Consider the following 20,962-nt stretch of genomic DNA (forward strand, 5'->3'; position numbering starts at 1 on the left):
TATATAATATTTACAAATAGAGATCGGAATAGACTCGGATGATTGACTTTTAGATTTAAGCTTTTGAAGATTTTTCGTGATCTGATTCTTGATAGGTAGGGATCCAGCTTCTTTGAGAAACTGTGCAGTGCGATATCTTGGAGGGTGGTTGAGGATCATTTTACGGAATTTATTTTGAAACCTCTGTACAATAACCATACTCCTGCTGGAGCAAGAGCCCCAGATGTTAGATCCATATAGGATTGCAGGGAGTATAACCTGCTTGCACAGAATTAATTTACTATCTATTGTAAGGGAGGACCGTCGCTTGGCGATAGGATATAGGCAAAGGAGAAGGCCGCATGTTTTGGATTGACAGAGCGTTGAAAAATTACGATTCTTGCCATGAAAATGTTTACTGACATTCTTCCAGGCCCATTTCAAAAACCCATGTTTACAATTCCAAGTTTGAGAAAATCGTGATTTTAAATACAAACCCATAAATCAATTGTTTATAGGAGTAAATATTTAAGAAAATTTTAACAAACTTAAGCGAATCAGTAACGCATCCTTGATGACTGATGGCCTTCTTGACGAACTGTATGCTGATTAGTTTGCGTCTACCGGAATTACAGAAATGCTGCTTACCATAAGTACATCAACAAGCAGTGCCTACCTTCTGCTGTGGTGCATTGTGTTGAGCGTTGTAGGAAAAGCGAAAGGGAGAACAGCACACTGGCGCAGAATGGGTGGTAACTGCAATCGAACACAGAAATCAATGGTAAAACAAAACACTGTGTGATTGAGTTGGTTGTTACTGCCGCGTATGTTGCGTATATGTGTACGGTCCAGCACAGCTCCGTGTCCGTCCGTGTACGTGCACGACCGAGTGTGGGTGGTTAGGTGGCCGTGTTGGTTGGCTGATTACGCTTGCATTACGAAATTTGCAGGCCGAAATGGATTACCGGTTTCTGAAGACGAACGGCTACCCACAACGGTGGTGGTGGTGCTGGTGGTGCTGGTGAGCTGGAAAAAAAGGAGTGACTGCCGTGTGCAACGCCTTTTGGCCATTGAAACGCTTTTCCGATACTAGCGTGCCATGCGCGCCCCGAGCTAATCGGGCCGAAAAGTGTGGCCCACTGAACGCATACACGCACACACACACACACATACACACGGCACAATAGTGATCGAACTGAAGGTTTCGCTCTGTGTTCGATCGATTGGTTTTCTCGATGGTCGGGACGGGACGGCACGTGATGATCGTGCCGTTAATTCGTACTTTGCGTAGTATTAACTTTTCGGAACACGTTCCCCTTTTTTCGCCTCGGACGGTGGCTTTCCAAAAAGGCTACGGACCTTGAAGTGTACGTGGAACTGAACGTGCACGACGCTAGAAGCCTAGCCGAATTCGCACAGCGGAAGTGGTGCTGTTGGATTTTGGCAGCGCCCTTTTCGTTTGCACGTGTGCGCAATGTGAACAACTGAAGCTACAACTCTGTGCTTCATAAATTTGCATGATTGGTTATGCCACTTTTTGGTGTATCAAAAATTGTACTGTTGAATTGCTTGCCTCAAGGCACGGGCAGGAATTAAAATGGATACGTCTTCTTGTTTCAATATCTCCAAATTCACCACCAGTAACGGTTCGGTTATTGAATGTTGATTGATTGAATGACATTTACCGACCACAATCGGTTACGCTTGTTAGTAGCATTATCTGTTTTTCCCTGCGAGAAAAAGAACGAGGAAATAAAACACACTACAAAAAAAAAAAAACATTAAATATCTAGGGCAACCGCAGTTCGTACCAGCCGGTCGTAGTTTAGGTATAGCTTAAATAGATAGCCTTGTTTTGATTTATGTTTTTTTATGCATTCTTGAGCTGGGCTTTCGCTACCGAAAGAAGTTGTCCAAGTTTTACGAGCATTCGAGTTGGTTTCTAGCATTGTGTAATGCACCCCCACCTCCCCCGGGCCTACCACGGGCCTCGCCAAACGTACCTTACTGACCGTTGCAAGAGCATTTTTAAAAGCATGACCGCCGTCGTCGTCGTGTGGAGTGGCAACGAAGGTGTGATACCGTGTCGTTTGTCGCTTGCCAATGGACACGCAGCAGTGGTCGGTGTTTTCGTTAACTAAGCAAGTACCGTGGGTGCAATTGTTGTATATCTGTTTATGGTGCAGAGGCCGGGCCGGGCGATAAGAAACTATTTTCCTTGCGATTTTACATGCACCGTTGCTGGTTGGAGATGTATGTGCCGGTTTGCTCGTTTGCTAGTAAATGTTTAACAAAAAAAAAAAAAATGAAACACTGGAAAACAGCTACGTAATGTTGGTCATATCCGTATGAAGTTTTTGTTTTATTAGCTGATGTTTGTGCTCTGGATCGTGTAATTAGTTACATGAAACATTAACATGTTCAACACCGCACGTCGTATCGATACTGATGTTTTACTTATCGTCATTTCTTTATGGACCCTTACCGGCCGAAAGCTGTACACATGTGTTATACATCTAATGCTTGGTCGGTAGGTTTTATATTCTCAACCTTAGGAGTGTCCGATATGCACTCCTAAGGTATGATGGTACGACTACAAAGTCAAAAACTCACTCATACGGTACTTCAATTAAGCAAAATTAAACATATAATTCACACCCAGTCCACCGCAAGTGCGCAAACTGCCAGACGTAACACGATCGGTGTAGCGAGAATCCACCGTGTTTGTGCGCCTGCTTCTACGAAACAGCGAAAGTAATTAAATTCCCTTTGTTACCTGCAAAGCATTCGATCCACACTCCACCTGGTGACCAAGTAGGCTGGAAAGGGATGGGAGTTACCCACCATGGTAACTATATGGGAGCATGAAGACGCGAAACAGATTGTAGCGCTAAACGAAACGTAAGCAGTGTGCCGCCATCGAGACCTTGATCTTCAGCCCTGCCGTGTTCTCGAGGCGCTTTTGCCAAGATTCGCCAGTTCATCATCATTCGCTGGGTGGGGGGCACCTAAAGGGGGAAGGGCATTGAACTGCGCAACGTTCGAAAGCGAGACAGCGTTGTAACAACAAAAAAATGGGTACACAACACCGGACAGAACGCGGGAACGGCGAAAACGGACAAGTACGTTGCAAGCCGCGCATGGATTAACATGGATGGGAACTAAACGCGAGAGCCAAGGCATATTCTGTAGTGTGTCCTGATGTTTCTGCGCATGTGTGTGTGTGTATGTTTTGTGAGCGGAAGTTGTCTGAACAAAACGATCACCACCGCACGTACGGATTGCGAAGAATGCTGTAGGGGACGACGGTACGAGAGAAGTTGTGCGATGAGCAGAATAAAAAGAGTGGTAACCCTTGTAGCAGGTGGTAGAGGTGAGTCACGGATTTCCGTTCCGCGAATCTAATAGGGGCCATCGAACTATCGTCCACTGTGCGATCACTGGAAGGGCCTACCTATTACCATGCGGTCGGTGAGGCACGGGAGATTTGCCATAGCATCGAAGATCGTTGAATTTGATTAATTGCAAAATCAACTACAATTTGACTGTGTAGTGTCCTTAGAAGAATGAAGCCAGAAGAGGGTATGAGAAGCATTATCATGTAGGATTTGAAATATTTTCAAAGCCTCAACAAACCACTCAGCTCCATCGAGTACAGAGAAGCCTGCTGCTGTGCTGCACGATTTTGCGAAGGCTCTACGATTGCTCATCTTCAATACACCTGTAGATGGGCAGGATACCACCGACAGGAAACCATATCTAGCACCACACAGCGTTCCACAGATAATCGACTTCCTTCGAATGAATTTTCGGGGTTAATGTCAGTTCAAGGTTCTTTCGTTTTCAGTTGGTGCTAGTTTCGCATATATCCTCGTTGTGTTGCTGTGGAGGCTTGCCACTAGAAATATAACAACAACAAAAAATTGTTAGGAGGTGGAGGACCCCTTCGAATGTAAATGTTTAGTATGCGGCAGCACCCCTATTACTATTCATGACGCCTCTCTTCCACTTGGCTCGGTATAATCATGATCATATTATTAACGCACGCGTGGTAAAGTGCTTGCTTTCGGTTTCATGCTGGTCATGCTACTGTTTGCGATGTTTTAATTTCAACCGATTTCACGTTTGTGCTAAGTTCTTGGAAATGTAATAACTACACCAAACACGATAGCTTTGATAAATTTTAAATTGTTTACCATGTCGAATGATCCGTAACATTTTCGGTGGAGTTTGATGAGTACTTAGCAAATAGAATGCATGGATACTTCTGTTTCGAAGGCGACACACAGCAACACTTACTTCCTTCTGCAAATAAGTTGGCCGTTTGTTCGAGAAACCTTCGATTTCAATATACAAGGACACATAGGTGGACATTTGTGCAAACAACTGCCGGGTATACTATTGCAAACGAAGCTCAGGTATCGGCTACGCGCACGTTATGTCAACGAGGATCAAGTTCCGCGACAGTCCATTTTTTGCAAGACCATCATCATCATCATCCGTCCACCGCCAACATCCTGCGAAAGGGAGGTCGTCTGGTTTGTTACCGGCTTTCGGTCAATGGAGCTGAATCGAACCGCGAATTCCATCGCGCGGCATGCAGAGGCCAATTCTACGAAAGGGAAGTCCATGAAATTTCAAGCGGAAAGCCACAACATCGGCCACGAGGGAAAGAAAAAACGGTGGAAGAGTAATACGTAGCTAAATTATTGCTAAAACACCTCTCGATCGGTCGGTTGAATTGACCGTTTGTGTTTGGTCAGCCAATGTCCGAAGTGTGGTGGTGTATTTTATACAGCGAGACTTCGTTCGGTTCCCCTATTCGACGATCGCGATGACGCGGTGATGGCTCTCGGATGGTTTGATCTTGATCTTAAGCTGTATGTCAATGAACGCGCGTACCATTCGTGCGAATTCGAAGCTGGGCCGAAGGTAATCGTGATCGAGATGAGGTATAAGCCAATAAACTCGTCAGGGGTACGTACGCGTTCAGCTGCGTGCCGCCACAGAAGGTGAGGCAGCAGATTTTGCTGTAAATCACACATACTTCAAACGCGCTGCGACGTGCTTTTGCACGTCGTGCTTATGATCTTCTAACAGCGATGCTTCCACGCTCTTTGTAGTCGGTCATTTACATAGTGCCTAATGTTCTATTTCCTTTCTTTCTTTTCGTTTCGGGTTCGGTTTGCTGTTCGCGATGGGGACGTTTTACACGGTATGTATCCTTGTGCGAATGAAATAGAAACATGAGGCTCATCATCAACGCGGTCTGGAGGCGTTTGCCAGCTTCTTCATCGGTTTTATCCGTGCACAAACGGAAGAGTAAGTATTAGATTATTTATTTCGAATCAACGCGTGTAGCTTTTGTATATTTGTTTCCACAATTACAACTCCATTGGCCCATAGCAGCAAGGAATGGGTCTAAAAAAAAGTCATCAAAAACGAACCATGAGTCATTTTCATTCATAAGTACCCTCACCTCTGGTTGAGAATGCATCCCCAATGCCATTGAAAGGGGGTGCCAATGAGCACGTATAAAAAGGAAAGTTCTTTGGCCCCGTTTGCTGCTGCTGCTGCTGCCAGTACGCGTTCTCTGTTTTGTATCTATCCGCTTAACCAGTCGTCTCGCTCGTGCAAAAGTGGCTCGAACTTGAACTTGACTGATCGCACAGAATTCACAATGACTCGCGAGGCTCCGTCAATAGCCACACAAAATGCATGCTCTCGTGTGTTGTGTGTCTCTGGCGGCTAGGCAGATGGAAAGATACACGCTCCAGTGGTACCTGCAACACTGCCTAACGCGGTACACTGCACGAGAGTGTGTGCGATGACGCTCGACAGCCAAGTGGTGGCTCTCTTCCACCGTGAGCCACTCGCTGTGATGACCCTGACCATGATGTTGGGAGGTACGGCAGCATCAGCTATAACGAGAGCGGTCATTCTCCCATCGAAGGTTAAGCCTTTGCCCGTTACATATTCCACTGAATTGGGTGCTGTGTTAGTATCATTCGTTAACCCGCCTGTTGCGAAGCGGCTCGGTCGGCCGGCAGAACGCAGCACGACAGAGAACGTTGACTTTTTAACTGCTGCTAATGTTTCGTCGCGGTCACGGTTCGCGCAGCAAAGTCTTTTGTTCTACATTCCTGCATTACACGTGAGAGGGGTTTCCCGCTTGATCCAGTTGAAAACTTCTCGTTAAGTCTTTGTGTCTGCCCTTTTTTTTGCTATTGTTGCTTGTTATATTAACATTTTACCACTTTTTGATGTAGATGCAACACAACAGCTTAACAGGCGGAAGATGTCTGAAGATGGATTTATTGAAGATTTTTTTTAAATTTCCCACACTTTTGCGTATTTGATTCTTGTAGTCCAAGTGAATCATTTTTTTTATATTTCCACTCGGTTTAAACTATTGCAAACTTATTTTTTGGAGTATGCCACTGCAATACAAAAATCATCCAATCCCCGTTCTTTACATTCTAATCGAAACCGATTAAGTTAACGCTCGTTTTCATTTGCTAAATTGATATCCGGCTTCACGGTGCGAAAGCATCCCGTCTCGTGCCAACATGTAGAGCAAAAGCACAACTAACGCACACCATTACGATCAATCGATAACGAGCATCAAACCAACAAAAAAAAAGCTGATCTCGGTTTTAATGCGGGCCATCGTTCTTTGCATTCGCCGTTCATCGACTTCAGCGATGATGTTGTACGAACGTTTGTACGCAAACGTCGTTACAGGGTGAGGCCTTAGATGGCGAGGCGGAAGGTGTGAGAAAAAGCTACAGCGAACGAAAGAGCGCAAGAACAACGATAATGAAGGCAGCGCCGATGGGAATGTGTGTACCGATCGTCGGAACGAACGAAATCTGGGGGTTTTGCGGAAGTTGACAAAGAGCTAGCGAACGTGTGTGTGTATGTATGTGGGGTGTGTGTGTGTGTGTGTGGTGGTGGCCATGATGGCAGGAGGCGGCGAATGGACGGGCCACCCTGTCATATGCTGAAGAGCTTTTTTGCTCGACCTTGAACTTTCTTGAGCGCACTGGTGCGCGAACCATTTCTATTTTAAGCCGCATGATTAACCGAAGAAGAACAGTAAGAAGCGTTTCGTTTTCTTCGAACAAATAGAAAGAAGTGAAACAGCAGCACAGACAACCATACACAGCAAAACAGCAATAACTTTTTCACCTGTGCCGCGGCAACATACGCCGGCGATGATGATGATGATGTGTGTGTGTGGGGTGCGTAGATCAATTGCGGAAGTCTTTGGCCTAACCGAGTGCCTAGCGCTCTAGTGAGTTTAATTGCACAATAGGCCTCGAGCGTTGGTTGATGTCATTATCTTTGACCTAATCTTAATGAGTTCGTTATGTTGCTTGTTTCTGCTTTAAATTTTATTCTTTGTGCCGTGAGAATGAACGCATTAATCAGCATACTTTATGATGCGCACCGAAGAATATTAAAATTCGTTTTCAATTGTTACAAAAAGGACCTTTGAACTGATCGTAAGAGGGGTGGTAAATATGTTATTTTTTAAATATGTATGCAAAAGCGCAAGTAAACACTTGTCATTGGAACTTTCAAATGGAAACTTGAAATGCATAAAAATAGACCCATTGCTCTCACTTTAAGAGATTATTATTACTCCTTCGACTACAAGAAGTAACAAGTGATTAACAATTTTGCAGTTTACAAGCAATGCAGTTCGGCAAAGCAGTAAAATTAATTTAATGTAATGAAATAACACATGAATTTTATTGTATTGTTTTGTTGGTTGCACTTCTAACTGGTTTGCTGGCTTTTGTGATTATCGTTAGCTGGATAATTCATCTTGCTTACGAAAAACTTGTCCGATTAGAATTTTATGTTTCCGAGCATGCCAGGGATAAAGCAAAAAAACAGGGAGGAAATGCCCTGGAAATCTAGTTTATAAACATTCAATACATGCGGTTTTGACAATATGGCGCAAGCCGTCATACTTAAAATAAACTAACATCGCCATATCACATACTACTAAACTTACAACAAAAATTTAATAAAATAATAAATCGCCTGTTTAAGCTGACAGAATGACCATCGATTTCCTCTCCCAATCAGTCAGATATTAAAACTGTTTATTTTCTGTTTTATGCTAATTTTTCTTTTTTTCTTTTTTATCTTTTTATTCACAAACCGATTGGGCGCAATATCTTATTCCAGCTCGTCGAAAATAGCCCCACCAAGATGTGACACGCCGAGAAAGGTATATGTGGGTGACGTGCTCCAGTCTAATCCGTCCGCCCAGCAGCGGAAACTGTCAATCAGTGACAGCTCTTGTTACCCAATGTCCGGTGTCCCAGGCGCTGCAACACTGCCGGCTGCCGAAGGTCATTCAACAAATAGAGCCAGCGAACTTGACACCACCGGAACATCGGTAAATTTGATAGCAGGGCAGCTCTTCGACAATCACGGTGGTCTACCGGGTGTGTGTGAGCCAGATGCAAAATCGTCCGGCAATGTTTGGTCATTGGAGCATTTAGCGACCCAAGATAGCGAACTGGGGGAAGCAACCGGTTATTCCACGCCGAAACGATTCCCACCACAGCTTGGTGCAGCCGACAGGCAATCTACACCCGGCAATAATGAAAATCAAACCTTATCACGCTGCAAGAACACCAATGAAGCTGTTTTCGCGACGCCTCCCCGTACCAATAAAGCTTCACGAAGCGGGACCGGTAGTATGCTGCTGTCCTTTACCAGCACCCCAATCGCCGGTAGCCGTGGGAAGACTGCAACGGCACAGCACGGATCATCACGCAACGGAAGTCTGGAGGTCTCATGTCCGTCGCCCAGTACTCCCGGTAACGGTTCGCAACGTCAAGAAACTAGCGGATTAAGCGATGGCGGTGGTACGTTCGGCCGGCGTAAAAAAACAAGCTTACCTTGCCTCGGTGACTACATCGTAACGCACGCGACGAAACCTCATCGAAATCGTCGCTCGCCATTTACGAACAATAACAGCGGCAGTAATAATGAACCCAGTGGCCTAAATTCGTCCAGCGCGCTAAACAGTCCCATGTTTCAGGATGATGACTTTCCGCAGTTGAACGTAACACCGCACAAGGACCAGACGGGCAATGATGACAGTGGGCAAAGCGTGAAGAAGCGTATTTCACTCAATGCCAAAACGTCCTACAGCGAATCGCAAGACGGTTCGTTGCCCGGTGCTGGCAGTGGAAAGAAGTTCGGGAACCAAAGAAGGCGCATCGCGCCAACTACCGTCAGTCGGACCGTGTCGGAACGCCATGACTTCAACTCGTCATCATTCCGCTCGGAAAACAATCTCATATCAATCGAATGCCACGACGATGCTAGCCGTGACCCTCGGGGAATGTTGCGCAATCTGAAGGACGAGATTCGAAGCGATTTTCTCCTGGCAGAAAAGACACAGATGCAAAGAAATTTGCGAGCAAAACAGTCACTGCATACGTCATTTAATCAGGTTGACAATGTCATACCTGCCACTGAGCTTGGTGCCAGTAATATCAGTGAGCAGGTCCAAACCGATGACGAGAAAGATATAACAAAGGGAATAAAAGCGATATTGATAATCGAATTCGATAAAGTGACGCAAAAGCCTACCATCGATCGATTGGTAACCATCTATGCGCTGCTGATGGATCTCAACCTGGTGCCAAATATGCTGAACGAGCTGGCCTATCTTATCAACCTAGTTAGCACGGAACGGTACATCGCCCCGGTACCGCAAAAGCAACCCGAAACCACATCCGCCATCACTGACAATGCTCCGGTGGAACTCTCCTGCGTTCTACGTAGCCCGCACAACTGTGTCTACTTTGCCACCGAAGTGCTTTACCACCAACGGACACTGCTGGCACTGCTCGATAGTACCTCACTGCGAGTCGTGGTAGAGAACGAACAGCTTGGGGCGTTGCATCCGACGTTGAACGGTTTCCTGCGAGACATGCTGGCGCAAAAGATGAAACTTGAGAACCCTTTCATCGATCAGGCTTCCACCGGTGATGATCTGCTGTTGAACAATAGCATCACCAACGTGTTCTACCAGCAAGAAAACGATACGAAGGATCACTTTCCTTCATCAAAGGAATTTAGTGCATTCAACAAGCAGCGCGATCTATTTTACGCCGCTCTAAGGTTAGTGATGGATAACATTTTAATAACTCTATTAAAAACAAAATCTTTTCATATTTAGAGAACTAAAGCATCGGCAAGTCCTTAGCTCTGTCGATCTTATAGGATCTACAACCAATTAATCGTCAATGATTATTCGTATATAACAATTCTTTTTCATAATATGTTTTAACTAAATACAGATCATTCTGGGTGTTTTTTATGCTTCTTCATATAACTTTGTTTTCGTCCGGAGGTTTTTTATACTCTTTTTAAAATATATTTTCGGCTTCGTCCCATGATTATTCGTCTCACATATACTTATGGATAAACATGATCTTCTAATATGTTGATATAATGACGTTACACATATTTATATTATCCTTTCATGTATTTTTAAAATTATTAATAATTTGTTTTTAGATGGGCATGCCATTCCAACCTGTAATTCAAATTTCAAAAAAATTAGGTAGAATTTGCTTGTATTTCGGTACAAATAGTTGTGTAAAATTCTATCCGAAAAGAAAACAGTTCTTCCCAAAACCAGTATATTTAACTGATATCTGAAGTATCGTCAATAAACCATGGGAAAGCTCAAAACATTCTCTGGATACCCTAGCAGCGAACATCACAGGCCCTGCCGTTATGAATTCATAACCCTGATATAAAAAAAGTATTTTTATTTGTCACATTTGATCATGTACATTTATTTATTTATTTATTTTCTAACAATTTCTGCCTTAAACGCTTTAAATTATACTAATCTTAAAAAATTTACACAACGGTTTAGAAATAAAAAAATATATCAAATGCTCAATGCGGGAAAGAAGCGAAAGGTAATACTAGATTTAAATTAAAGGAGGAACAAACACGGGAACGATAAGCCGATGAGGAGTAATCAAAATCAAAGTAAGAATAAAAGTGATTGAACAAACTGAAACATGAAAAAAGAGGATCATTATTACAGTAAACAGCATGTCGCGTTTCCAAAGCCATAGGATCTCTAGGAAAAAGTGAACCTGAAGGAACATACAAACAGACAGAGGAAAGTAGATTTTTTAGCATCAATAAACCCACTCAATAAGTCGCCAACAGAACAAGCTTGAGCAACATGACGCCTATGACTTAAAGAGGTAAGACCAAAAAGAAATAGTCTCGAATCATACGGAGGCATAGGTGTTGAGCCAAAGATGCGTTTATAAACGACACGAGTTGAATATTTTCAATTCGTGTAGACGGACACCAAACAACATATGAGTATTTCAGGATGGCGCGCTCCTAACACAAATAAGATCATGGAAAACAACAGTTACACGAATGAAGAAACTCAAGAGTCTTATTGGCTTTCAATATAACTTCGTGAACATGATCTTTGAAGTTCAACTTGTCATCAAGTATCACACCAAGGTCACGAATAGAAGTAACACGGAAAAGAGAAGATTGAGACAGTGAATAATTAAACAAAATAAGGCTACGAGAAGGATTCTTCTTATTTCATTTACTTTCTTGTTTAGTCTTATTTATTTTAATACTAGTTAAAATAATTTTCATTGAAATTTCACTTTCAGAGTATGGGAAACCGAACATTTGAATCCATCGTGGGAATTCGAGGCGAAGCTCGGCTCAAAAGTTCGCGCAATACTTGACATTTTAAACCATCCAATTAATATGTCCCATTTGGCGAAACTGTTTAGTGCTCAGCTGATCATATCGTTTAACTTTGATGTAAGTATAGGCCAGTGACTCGTTCAACAATTGAGCACTTTCTGTGTGATAGGTATAGGTATAGGGGCTGTTGATAAAAAAAAATCCTTTCCTCTCTTTCTCTTGCAGAACTCGGCCAGCGAACTTCAAATGGCGCTACCCAACATCGACCTGACAAAGCTATCAAAATTACGACAGCGGCTGGTAGGACCAAGCATTTTTTCCACTCAGTATCTCTTCCCCGGGAGTCAGATGTTTTTCCGAGATTTTATTGTGGCTAGCGAAAATCATCCGATGTTCATTGAGCAACTGAAGGCGGTCCTCATCCACGAGCTGTTGCAGCTGAATGGGTCAACGTACGAAATATTCAACATATGCAGTGTAGAAAGTACGACGCGATCGGAATACGTGGTAGGTGTCTCGGTTGGGTAAATGGATCCTAACATAAAGGTGAAAATGAAACAGCAATGCCATGAATGAGCGTGATGAACAGGAAAAGGAAAAAGGGAATTTATTTCGCTTCGTTTGTTTCAAACAGTAGCTCTGGACGCACTGTGAAGCGAGCCGTATACAGTTTCTGGTAAATATTGATAAAACTTTGTTATCACCCTACGGACCCATGATGTGTTGGCACGGAGTACGAGTAACTGATGCAAACAAGTGTATTAATGTGAATGATTTGGATGAATTTTGGACAAACAAACACAGCTCGAAATTTGAAAAAGAATGCAAATGTTTACAGCTCGCAACGTTTCCAGCGTATTGCAGGAAATAGAGACGAATAACATCCGCCATAGAAGCATAATGAAATGAACGATAGATGAGACTTTTAATTAGTTTAAATTCACTCATTCATCCTGCAAATCTGTGCCTTCGTGAGCATTATAGATTACCATGCTATTTGCAATCAAGCTGTACAACACCAACACAGTACAACGCGCAGAATGCCCGGTTCGCTGACAAACGGTGAGCAATATTATCATATCATGCCAATCCAGCCCCACGAACGGTGTGTAGAATTAATATATATACGTATACGGTTGTATGTATGTGTATGTCTGTATATCAGTACGTCGCATCAAAAACGGATCGATAACCATCCGCCTGTTGGTTCTCGCACTCAACCCGATTCAGCTCGGTCGAGACATCGGTAGTTAGCGCGTACATTGTGAACTCCCGCATTGGAAAGGCGGAAATAGAACGCCCCGATTTTACCAACACTCTTTGCTGCCAACAGTCATGATAGAGTTCCGTGTGGCTGTCTCCGTTTACAGCTTCACCGTGTCCCTCTCTGCGGGAAAATGGTACGGGACAGAAGTTCAGTGAACTCTGAGTGAGTCTAGAGATTTATGGCGCAATATAAATATGGTGTTCCGAGCTTTCCATACTTTGCATACAGTTGTGTAAAAATGTATCTCCCCAAATTCAGTTACAAAACAAATCCCTTCACATGCATTTGAACTGCCCATTGAGTATACAGCATCAATGATTTCTTATCGGTAAACTCGTACAACTTCATAAAACACCATGCGCCTCCATCGGTTCCGAAGCTGAAGTTTTAATTACTTTATAACTTTATTCTTTTTCTATATTTATCCCAACTCAAGCTTAGTAGAGTTACTGAGCACATTTTCCATTACACGAACTTTAGCCACTAATTGCGACTAAACATGTATATTTTTTTCCTTCTGCTTTTTCACAGGCTCGCCCAGAAACAATCGCCACAATGCGCTTGCTGGCCAAGTTTATCGGGTTCATCATCGCACGCCCATTCCAGTACGAAGGAGGCCGAAACACGATAGTGGAAAATCGTCAAATCGAGCTGCGTAATATGGTGAGCATTTTGTTGGTTCAATTATTTATGACCAGCATCACCGTGGGTAGCCTAATGTGCTGGATTATTAGTGTTCGGCCACATGCCCACAAACCACAGGTGGCTCCAACTGTCCCGAGGGGATAGGAAATGGGCATTCTGCAGCAATGGGTCTTTGATTCGAGCTGCTTAGCTCCCTTCATTCATGGATTGTGTGCGATAAAATCCATCGCCAACGACTTGCCCGCAGGCGCTGCTTTATGGCCGTCCGTGCCCAATCACACACATAGACACACAGCGACCCGGCACACCGGCCACATACCACTCGGCGCGCACAAACAGCGTCGGTTGGAGTGGTGGTGTGCTTAGTTTGCACTGCAGGACTCACTGCTGGATTCGGATACACCGCTGGGTGACGAGGTACTCTGTCTGGTACTGTCTGGTAATGGAATTTTCTCAATATCCTCCCTTTGTTGCTAGAGAGAAAAAATTAGAAGATAACTCATCGGGATGGTACAGTGCCGACCGAGGAAAATAAAACGACGGAAAAGAACCAGTCGGAGACGGGTAGGATTTTGGGGAGGCTCACCCGAGGTGATAGTGATTGCGGCCTTGCAAGATCCGGGCGTGCGGGAAAACAAAGAAACTGCGTATCAGCTACCATGCGCAGAAAGCACCAGCCGACAGTGTAGGTGTATGCGTGTGACGATGTGTCCTGCCACGAATACTTTTGTGCTCAGACGGGACACCGAGGCACGAGCGGATACCATTTCTACACCGCAATATCGACACACTCTCGATGACATTTTCTCTCATGATTGCTCTTCTCCTGTTCCGGGTATGGGGCCGTTTCCCGGTAGTGCCAATACAACAACAACAAAAAACACACTGGACCGAAGCAAAGGTACACCCTTATCTTCGGCAGGCACTCAACAACGGCAGTACATGTGCCGGGACGCTATTGCTGCTGCTTGTTGCGCATAATCGCGTGGTGCTAGGGGGTTTCGCGTTGAAACCACTAGCGTCTTCTACCACTCCACGCTTCGTTTCTCGGTTGCCCGGTTTCATTCGTTCGCTTCCTTAGTTTGTTTTGAACGCGCCCATCCAGAGTTCTAAAGCAGTGGCAAATGTCCGCATGTTGCGTGTTGTTATTATTAAATTCCTGCTTCGCTTGTATTGGTAATGCCGGCTCGCAGAATGGCGGCCTCTCCCCGATCATTGCCAGGAGCAATCCTTCGAAGATGATTTCACTTCGCCGGTTTAATTTGGCCGCACGCGGTAAAACACTACGCCTTTGTCGGTGGCGCTGCGGTTCTCTTTGTTTGGAGAAGCAAATAAAGTACCTTTTGGCAGCCTAAGCTTATGCTAACGACATGAGTGAAATTAATTTGAGTTTAGTAAGGTAGTTACTTTTTTTTCTCTCTTGTTTCTACCTGTATTAAACTTGGTTGCACAACTTGTCTAATTATTGTTGTAGTATATACAAAAACATCAGGTTTAGTTTCTTAAACGAGTGCATTCTTGCTTTAGTAAATATAACGAGTTATCGGGTTAAATATTCCAAACCGTTTCCCAGTTGTATATAAATTTTAATTTATAAAGCCCACAAGTTCCTAAACTCGTTCATAGACACACAAAACTCCCTTTCGATCTTCTTGTGGTTAGCATAATGTTTTTGCCTTCCGCTGTAAAGGGTTTGGCTTCCTTTTGTAGGATCACTTACACGTGTCAAAAACTCTTGAATGGATGAGCAAGTGTGCGTTTGCCACCTTTTCAATTTAACTTTTAGTCCAGCCACCCCATGCAGGCTTCTATACCCTCCTGAATGTTTGCGATGCCGATTGTTGATCTTTTGTGGTTTAAACACAAAACAAACTTCTCCTAAAACATCACAAGAAATCTATTCTAAATGTTTGTATTATCTTAAATTCGCAGTTTAGCTGGACCTTAGCGTTTTCTCAAGTATGCTTCGTTGTTGGTAAAATCATAGGACCGCTCTTTGTGTCATGTTATCGCTAGAAATGTATCCTAAATAGATGAATGTCACCCTATTAATTGAAAACTTCAAATATTCATCACAACGTTTGCTCCACCAACTTCAGAAACAACGGCAATATTGGGGTTTTATCAGCTAATGAAACCTCATTCATCTTCACTTTATAGTCTCATGCATAAAGTTTTATTGCATCAATAGCTATTTGCAGATTTTCTTGTGGTGCTGTAAAAAGCACATTGTTCTGCACTCAACAGAGCCATTCTTATTGTGTGTGCGTATGTTTCAAAAAATCCTTGCACGCATTTGTGTTTCTGTTCCCTTTTGAAAATTGAAATCGGAGGTCTGTTGCGTCTAAAATCCTTACATCCTTTGTCTACCACCTTCCAATCTGGAATTGGATTTTTGTCCCATTCAACAAAAAAAGAAGTTCAGGCGTGGAATGTTCTACGAGCTGTTTGATTGAGCGCGCAATAGCCTATCGCACGTGATAAGAGCAACCGATACTGGAAAGCTATACCGCGCCATTAGCGTAAACAGGATACAACACACCCACCATTACCATTACAGAAAAAGAAGAAAAAAAAAAGAATATATGTCCCGAACGAAAGACAAAGACTGGATTTCTGTTGATGAAACAAGATAGAATCAGCCTGTCCGGTATGTGTTTGCTTGTATTTTTTTTTTTCGTTTCTAATTCGTTCATTCTAGGCGCTTCCATCATCTCGAGTGATGGCTGAGGAATGGTGAACATGTTTGTGTTTGTTTATCGGCGTCAGTGTGTCAGATACCGGAAGGAAAAATGGGGTCGGAAAGTGGAGCCCATGAAAGCTGTTGCATGTCTTACGAGCACCATTATCGTAAGAAGATACCATTACGGTAATTTTTCCGGGGACATTGGGAGCCAGCCCCCACCGTCTCCTGTTGTTTGCCAGACTCCCGATTCAAGCAGGATAAAGCAGCAGCAGCACCCTTTGCCCTAAGGCTTATCATTCTTTGTGTTTTGGAGGCAGCAGAAGCAACAGCAGCAGGCTCGCCGGATGTACTCCAATCGTTCGGATCAACTCAGTGAGCCCTTCCAGAGTGTTTTTGCTCCTGAGAAAGTTCCCTACTGCTCGTACTCAGTTGATGAAGCTTTTATTGTTGGTGCAATTGTTGTTCTAATTTTGAATCTTTCCGTCTTTCTTGTTTACCGCTTGGGGTTTAGTTTGTTTTTACAACAACCAAGCGTCAGGGTTCCGATATCGATTAGATGCAAAACATTTTTCAAAGCGTTGCCTATTTTCGTAAGCTATGTTTATTTGCGCTCAATTATTATGTTCATTGCATGACATAATAAACATGTAAAAATGTTCCAAAGCTTGCTAAGCATTCAGTGAATTCAAATTATTGTTAATAGTTTATCAATTATAATGTCTTAGACAATTACACTAGACTTTAGACGGATGTGAACAAACGAAAAGATAGTAAATTATGAAATTGATAGCATCTTGTTTTAAGAATCAAAAGCAACCGCGTTGTGCCTTTTGAGATGTGAGGACACCCGGTAGCTCCGCAATCTGCACACGGGAGCGAAGAGGACGAAGGATAAAAAAATAAATAGTGCTATTTTCATACTGAGAATAGAGGTCTGAATTTGGAGCGCTGTTAAATTCCCTTCTAAATTCCCAGCCATCGAATGACTTACAAGACTTGACAACGTTGTTAGGTAGCCAGCCCTCACTACGGGAGCACGATTCGGATGGGATTTGTACCACGGTCCTGCCGTAGACAACGTTGAGTTTAATGAAGTGAGCTATTCAGCTCACTACCCTAGGCTTACTACAACTGTACTGTAAAAAAATCAAGAGCGAGGACAAATTCCGTGCCATGATTAAGGAATTTATAATATTCCTTTAATTTTAATATAAAGTTAGATCATGTGTTTATTCCTTTTATGTATGAAATACAAATGCACCATTTTCATTATAGCTATTGCCCCCATTTGACGTACAACCAATACTATTGAAATCTGTTGCTGAGCGAAAGCTCGTCATAACCGTACCATGGCTTGTGCAGTACCTTAGCATGTTAGATGTGGTGACGCTTCGCTTACGATACTACGAAGAACTCTTCCGGATGCTGCACGATATCTATAAAGCGACATCTATGTGCCGCTTTGCTATGGATCGCGAGCTATTCGTGGTCCCCACGTCCAGGTTCATCGTTCGATGCTGTCTGGATTGGTTATTCGAACAGTCCAACGTTCCAGAGGAGTACTACAATTCATCGGAAATGTTTAGCAGTGTCCTTAACAACGATCAAATAGCAAGATTTACTAAACAGTCGCTTCTAACGGAACAAGCGAACAGCAATAACAAGCAACCTATAGTGTTTAACGCATTGTTGGAAAACATACTCAGCGCTGCCTGTCCGTTTCTGGCCGATTTTAGAGTGTCCGTAATGCCATCGAAAATGGAGAAAAGTGTTTCTCGAACAGGTCGATACCGCCATATTACCACACGTTATTCGGGAGTGGTAACGCAAAATCAACCGAGTGCAGTGAACGAACTAGCAACTACGCTGGACATGTCTTCATTGAACATTTCCTCCACGAGCGCTGGCCAGAATCGATCAAAACTCGCACACGGGAACGTTCAACAACGGTTGGTTGAAGGATTTTTACAATCGCAAAGCCAATCATTGCGACGCACCGTTGAGCTAATCGTGGACCGTGCAACGTCAGCCGTGATAAAGGACTTTCAAATGATGTTTATTCTACCCGAGAAAAAGACGGTCAATGATAGTATAGCGGTGGTGAGAGCTGTAGATTTAGAAGGCACAAAGCGAACAATACAAACCATCTGCGATGAAGCACTGGACCGCATTAACAATACCTGGGAGAGCCACGTGCCCAAAATGCTAAACAAACGAATCACGGTAAGTGCGGCCGTAAGTGCTGAACCACCGCAACGAATGTTCTCTAAGGTTTGATCTGTTATTTTTGTTTTACAGGAATCGTTTGATGCATTGCTCCCGGCGGAAACGCTTGACCAGGTTCGCAAACTGTGCCGAAATATTACACTAGAAAAGTGCCTCCAGAAATCGAATGAATGGCGACAGTCGTACATGACCATTAGCGGTAAGTTGCTCGTAACATGCCTCATCTTATGGTGTAAATAACTACTAACGGTTCTCTCTTCGATTTAGGCATGTTCTGTAAAGATGTAGAAGGTGAATCGCAAAATTTAATACACAAAAATCAACACCAGCAACAGCAACAAGCAAGCAAAACACTTACAATCAACACCAACCAAACGGAATTCTCGGTCGCGGAAAATTGTGCCATTATGCCATCGAGGCTGTATGCAAAACTACAACTTTTCGTTCACCGCGCATCAACCAGTCCGGAGAAACTTACCTCAGACGAATTGTATGAATTTACCGCAGAAACTTATGACTTTCTCGAACAACCTGGTCTCTGCACAACACCGATGATGGATCGCTTACTGGCGTTCATGTTGCTACAACTGATTTTACTTATAAGTAAGTAGTTGAACAACTCTCCAGCTCCCAAGTTAGGTTTTACTCAATTTTGCTAAATTTTCTTCTGCAGTAAAGTCGCGCTGTGATTTGAGCGTACTTGAGCTTTTCCAACGGGTCGTTACAATATGGAAACACAAGAAATTGGCCCGCTTCTGTTTGCCACCTCCACCAGAATCGGAGGAATCGTCGGCCGGTGAATCTCTATCCTCGCACGAACGGTCGCTTATGTATCCTGCAGAAATAGAGCTATATCGACAAACGCAGATGCAACGAGGTGCAACTTTTCTTTCAATTTGTTTATTTAAAATGTTTCTTGTAAGATGTTAATTGTTCTATTGTTTGCTTCTTTTTTCTTTCAGACGCCAATTACGTATTTTCGCATTTAGTAAGCAAACGCTATATACGAATGCTCGAGGCTACTGCTGAACCTAAACCTCATTATGAAGTGTACGCAGAGTTCATCACCGTGCTGCTTGGTGCAGATATTATCACTAAGGATTTATTGAATGATCAGTTCGTCACTTTATTCCACGAAGATTGGCCACAGGTAAGAACTACTCGTTTATTTGTTGTGTATATATGCAATACTCACTTGGGGCGGACCGGTGGGGAGGCTGACAGCAACGCTCGTCTTCAAACGGCAGGACCGGGGTTCAAATCCCATCCGGACCGTCCCGAGTGAGGACTGACTATCCAGCTACGTAGTATCGGCAAGTTTAATAAGCCATTAGATATTAGATGGTCGGCGTGACCTTAGCGTTCGTTGAACCAAGAAGCGAGAGAGAGAGAGAGATATGCAATACTCAGCTGGGTAAATTAATATGACTTACTTTAATCATAACGCAGCCAACCCTGGACCGTGTTTCTGTTGTTATCAAGCGAGTATTGCAAAAAGGCGGTCCCTCATCACCCCACGGCCGCCACAACATCGACGATTCGCACTCGGAAATGTTTATGGAAATGCTGTCCGACTTTGCGAGAGATATTACAGATCTTTGATATTTAGACAATTGTACACATTTTACTAGATGTAACCGCCGTATAGACCACGCAACAGTACAGCTTCTGATGCCGCTGAGCTGATACCGCCGGATGTTGATATTCGAATTGGTTATTTTTGTGTTTGATTTAAGTGTACTTAGGATAATTAATTTTGAACGAATAAAGACTTATTACAATTTTTCGCAAACGGCGTTTTCATTTGTTCATCAATTGTTAGGTTAAACTACTTATTATAATTTTTTTAGGAGATGAATCATAAAAACGTAAGCTCCATATCACGCTTACGTTAAAAGCTTCATATTGGTCAACTTGTTTGAGTAATCTTGCTTATAAAATATATAACTTACTTTGTCTTAAGTATTAACTTTGTCTTTGTCTATAGTATTATCAGACCAAAACAGGTATTGGCTTATCATTAAGCAAAACAATAAAATTTAAAATAATTTTGTCCGATCTTGGCTTACAGTCCTTTTCGGAATTATTTCAAGCACAGACAAACACCTTTTTGAAAAACGTTAATTCATTTAACACTAGAGGGCGCTAGCAGCATTTGCTCAAAGGGCCTATTTGGACGGTAATACAATCCTGTGAGCTTATATTTAAATCCTTTCTCATTTTTTCGTTCTTACCGAATGCTTTTATTTTATATTTAATTCATTCAATTAGAAATGCTGTGTTAAACAGTTTTCATCAAACCTAATGCAGTACAACTTTCACTCCCATATTTCCAACAAATCACGATTCATGTTTATTTATTATGACAACATCTCTACGACATAGTTTTCAGTGTTTACATACAGATTTGTAAATTA

At 43.0% G+C, this 20,962-nt stretch overlaps 1 protein-coding gene across 1 annotated transcript; it reads left to right on the forward strand.

Moving 5' to 3' along the window:
• Positions 1–4,926: 4,926 nt before the first annotated feature.
• LOC126560634 (protein disks lost) lies at positions 4,927–20,205 on the forward strand. Its single transcript, XM_050216591.1, has 12 exons — positions 4,927–4,956; positions 5,222–5,301; positions 8,182–10,137; positions 11,682–11,838; positions 11,947–12,228; positions 13,520–13,651; positions 17,595–18,542; positions 18,618–18,744; positions 18,813–19,148; positions 19,219–19,422; positions 19,508–19,695; positions 19,995–20,205. The coding sequence occupies exons 1-12, from the start codon at positions 4,927–4,929 to the stop codon at positions 20,145–20,147; spliced, it is 4,593 nt and encodes a 1,530-aa protein (XP_050072548.1). The 3' UTR covers positions 20,148–20,205.
• The last annotated feature ends 757 nt before the right edge of the window (positions 20,206–20,962 follow it).

This window comes from Anopheles maculipalpis, chromosome 3RL, assembly GCF_943734695.1.
Source record: "Anopheles maculipalpis chromosome 3RL, idAnoMacuDA_375_x, whole genome shotgun sequence".
Classification (NCBI taxonomy): domain Eukaryota; kingdom Metazoa; phylum Arthropoda; class Insecta; order Diptera; family Culicidae; genus Anopheles; species Anopheles maculipalpis.

Coding starts and splice junctions, on each gene's coding strand:
- LOC126560634 (XM_050216591.1), top strand. CDS start 4,927: ATGAGGTATAAGCCAATAAACTCGTCAGGG. Junction 10,138..11,681: donor CTATTTTACGCCGCTCTAAG/GTTAGTGATGGA, acceptor TTTCACTTTCAG/AGTATGGGAAACCGAACATT. Junction 18,745..18,812: donor GTCGTACATGACCATTAGCG/GTAAGTTGCTCG, acceptor TCTTCGATTTAG/GCATGTTCTGTAAAGATGTA.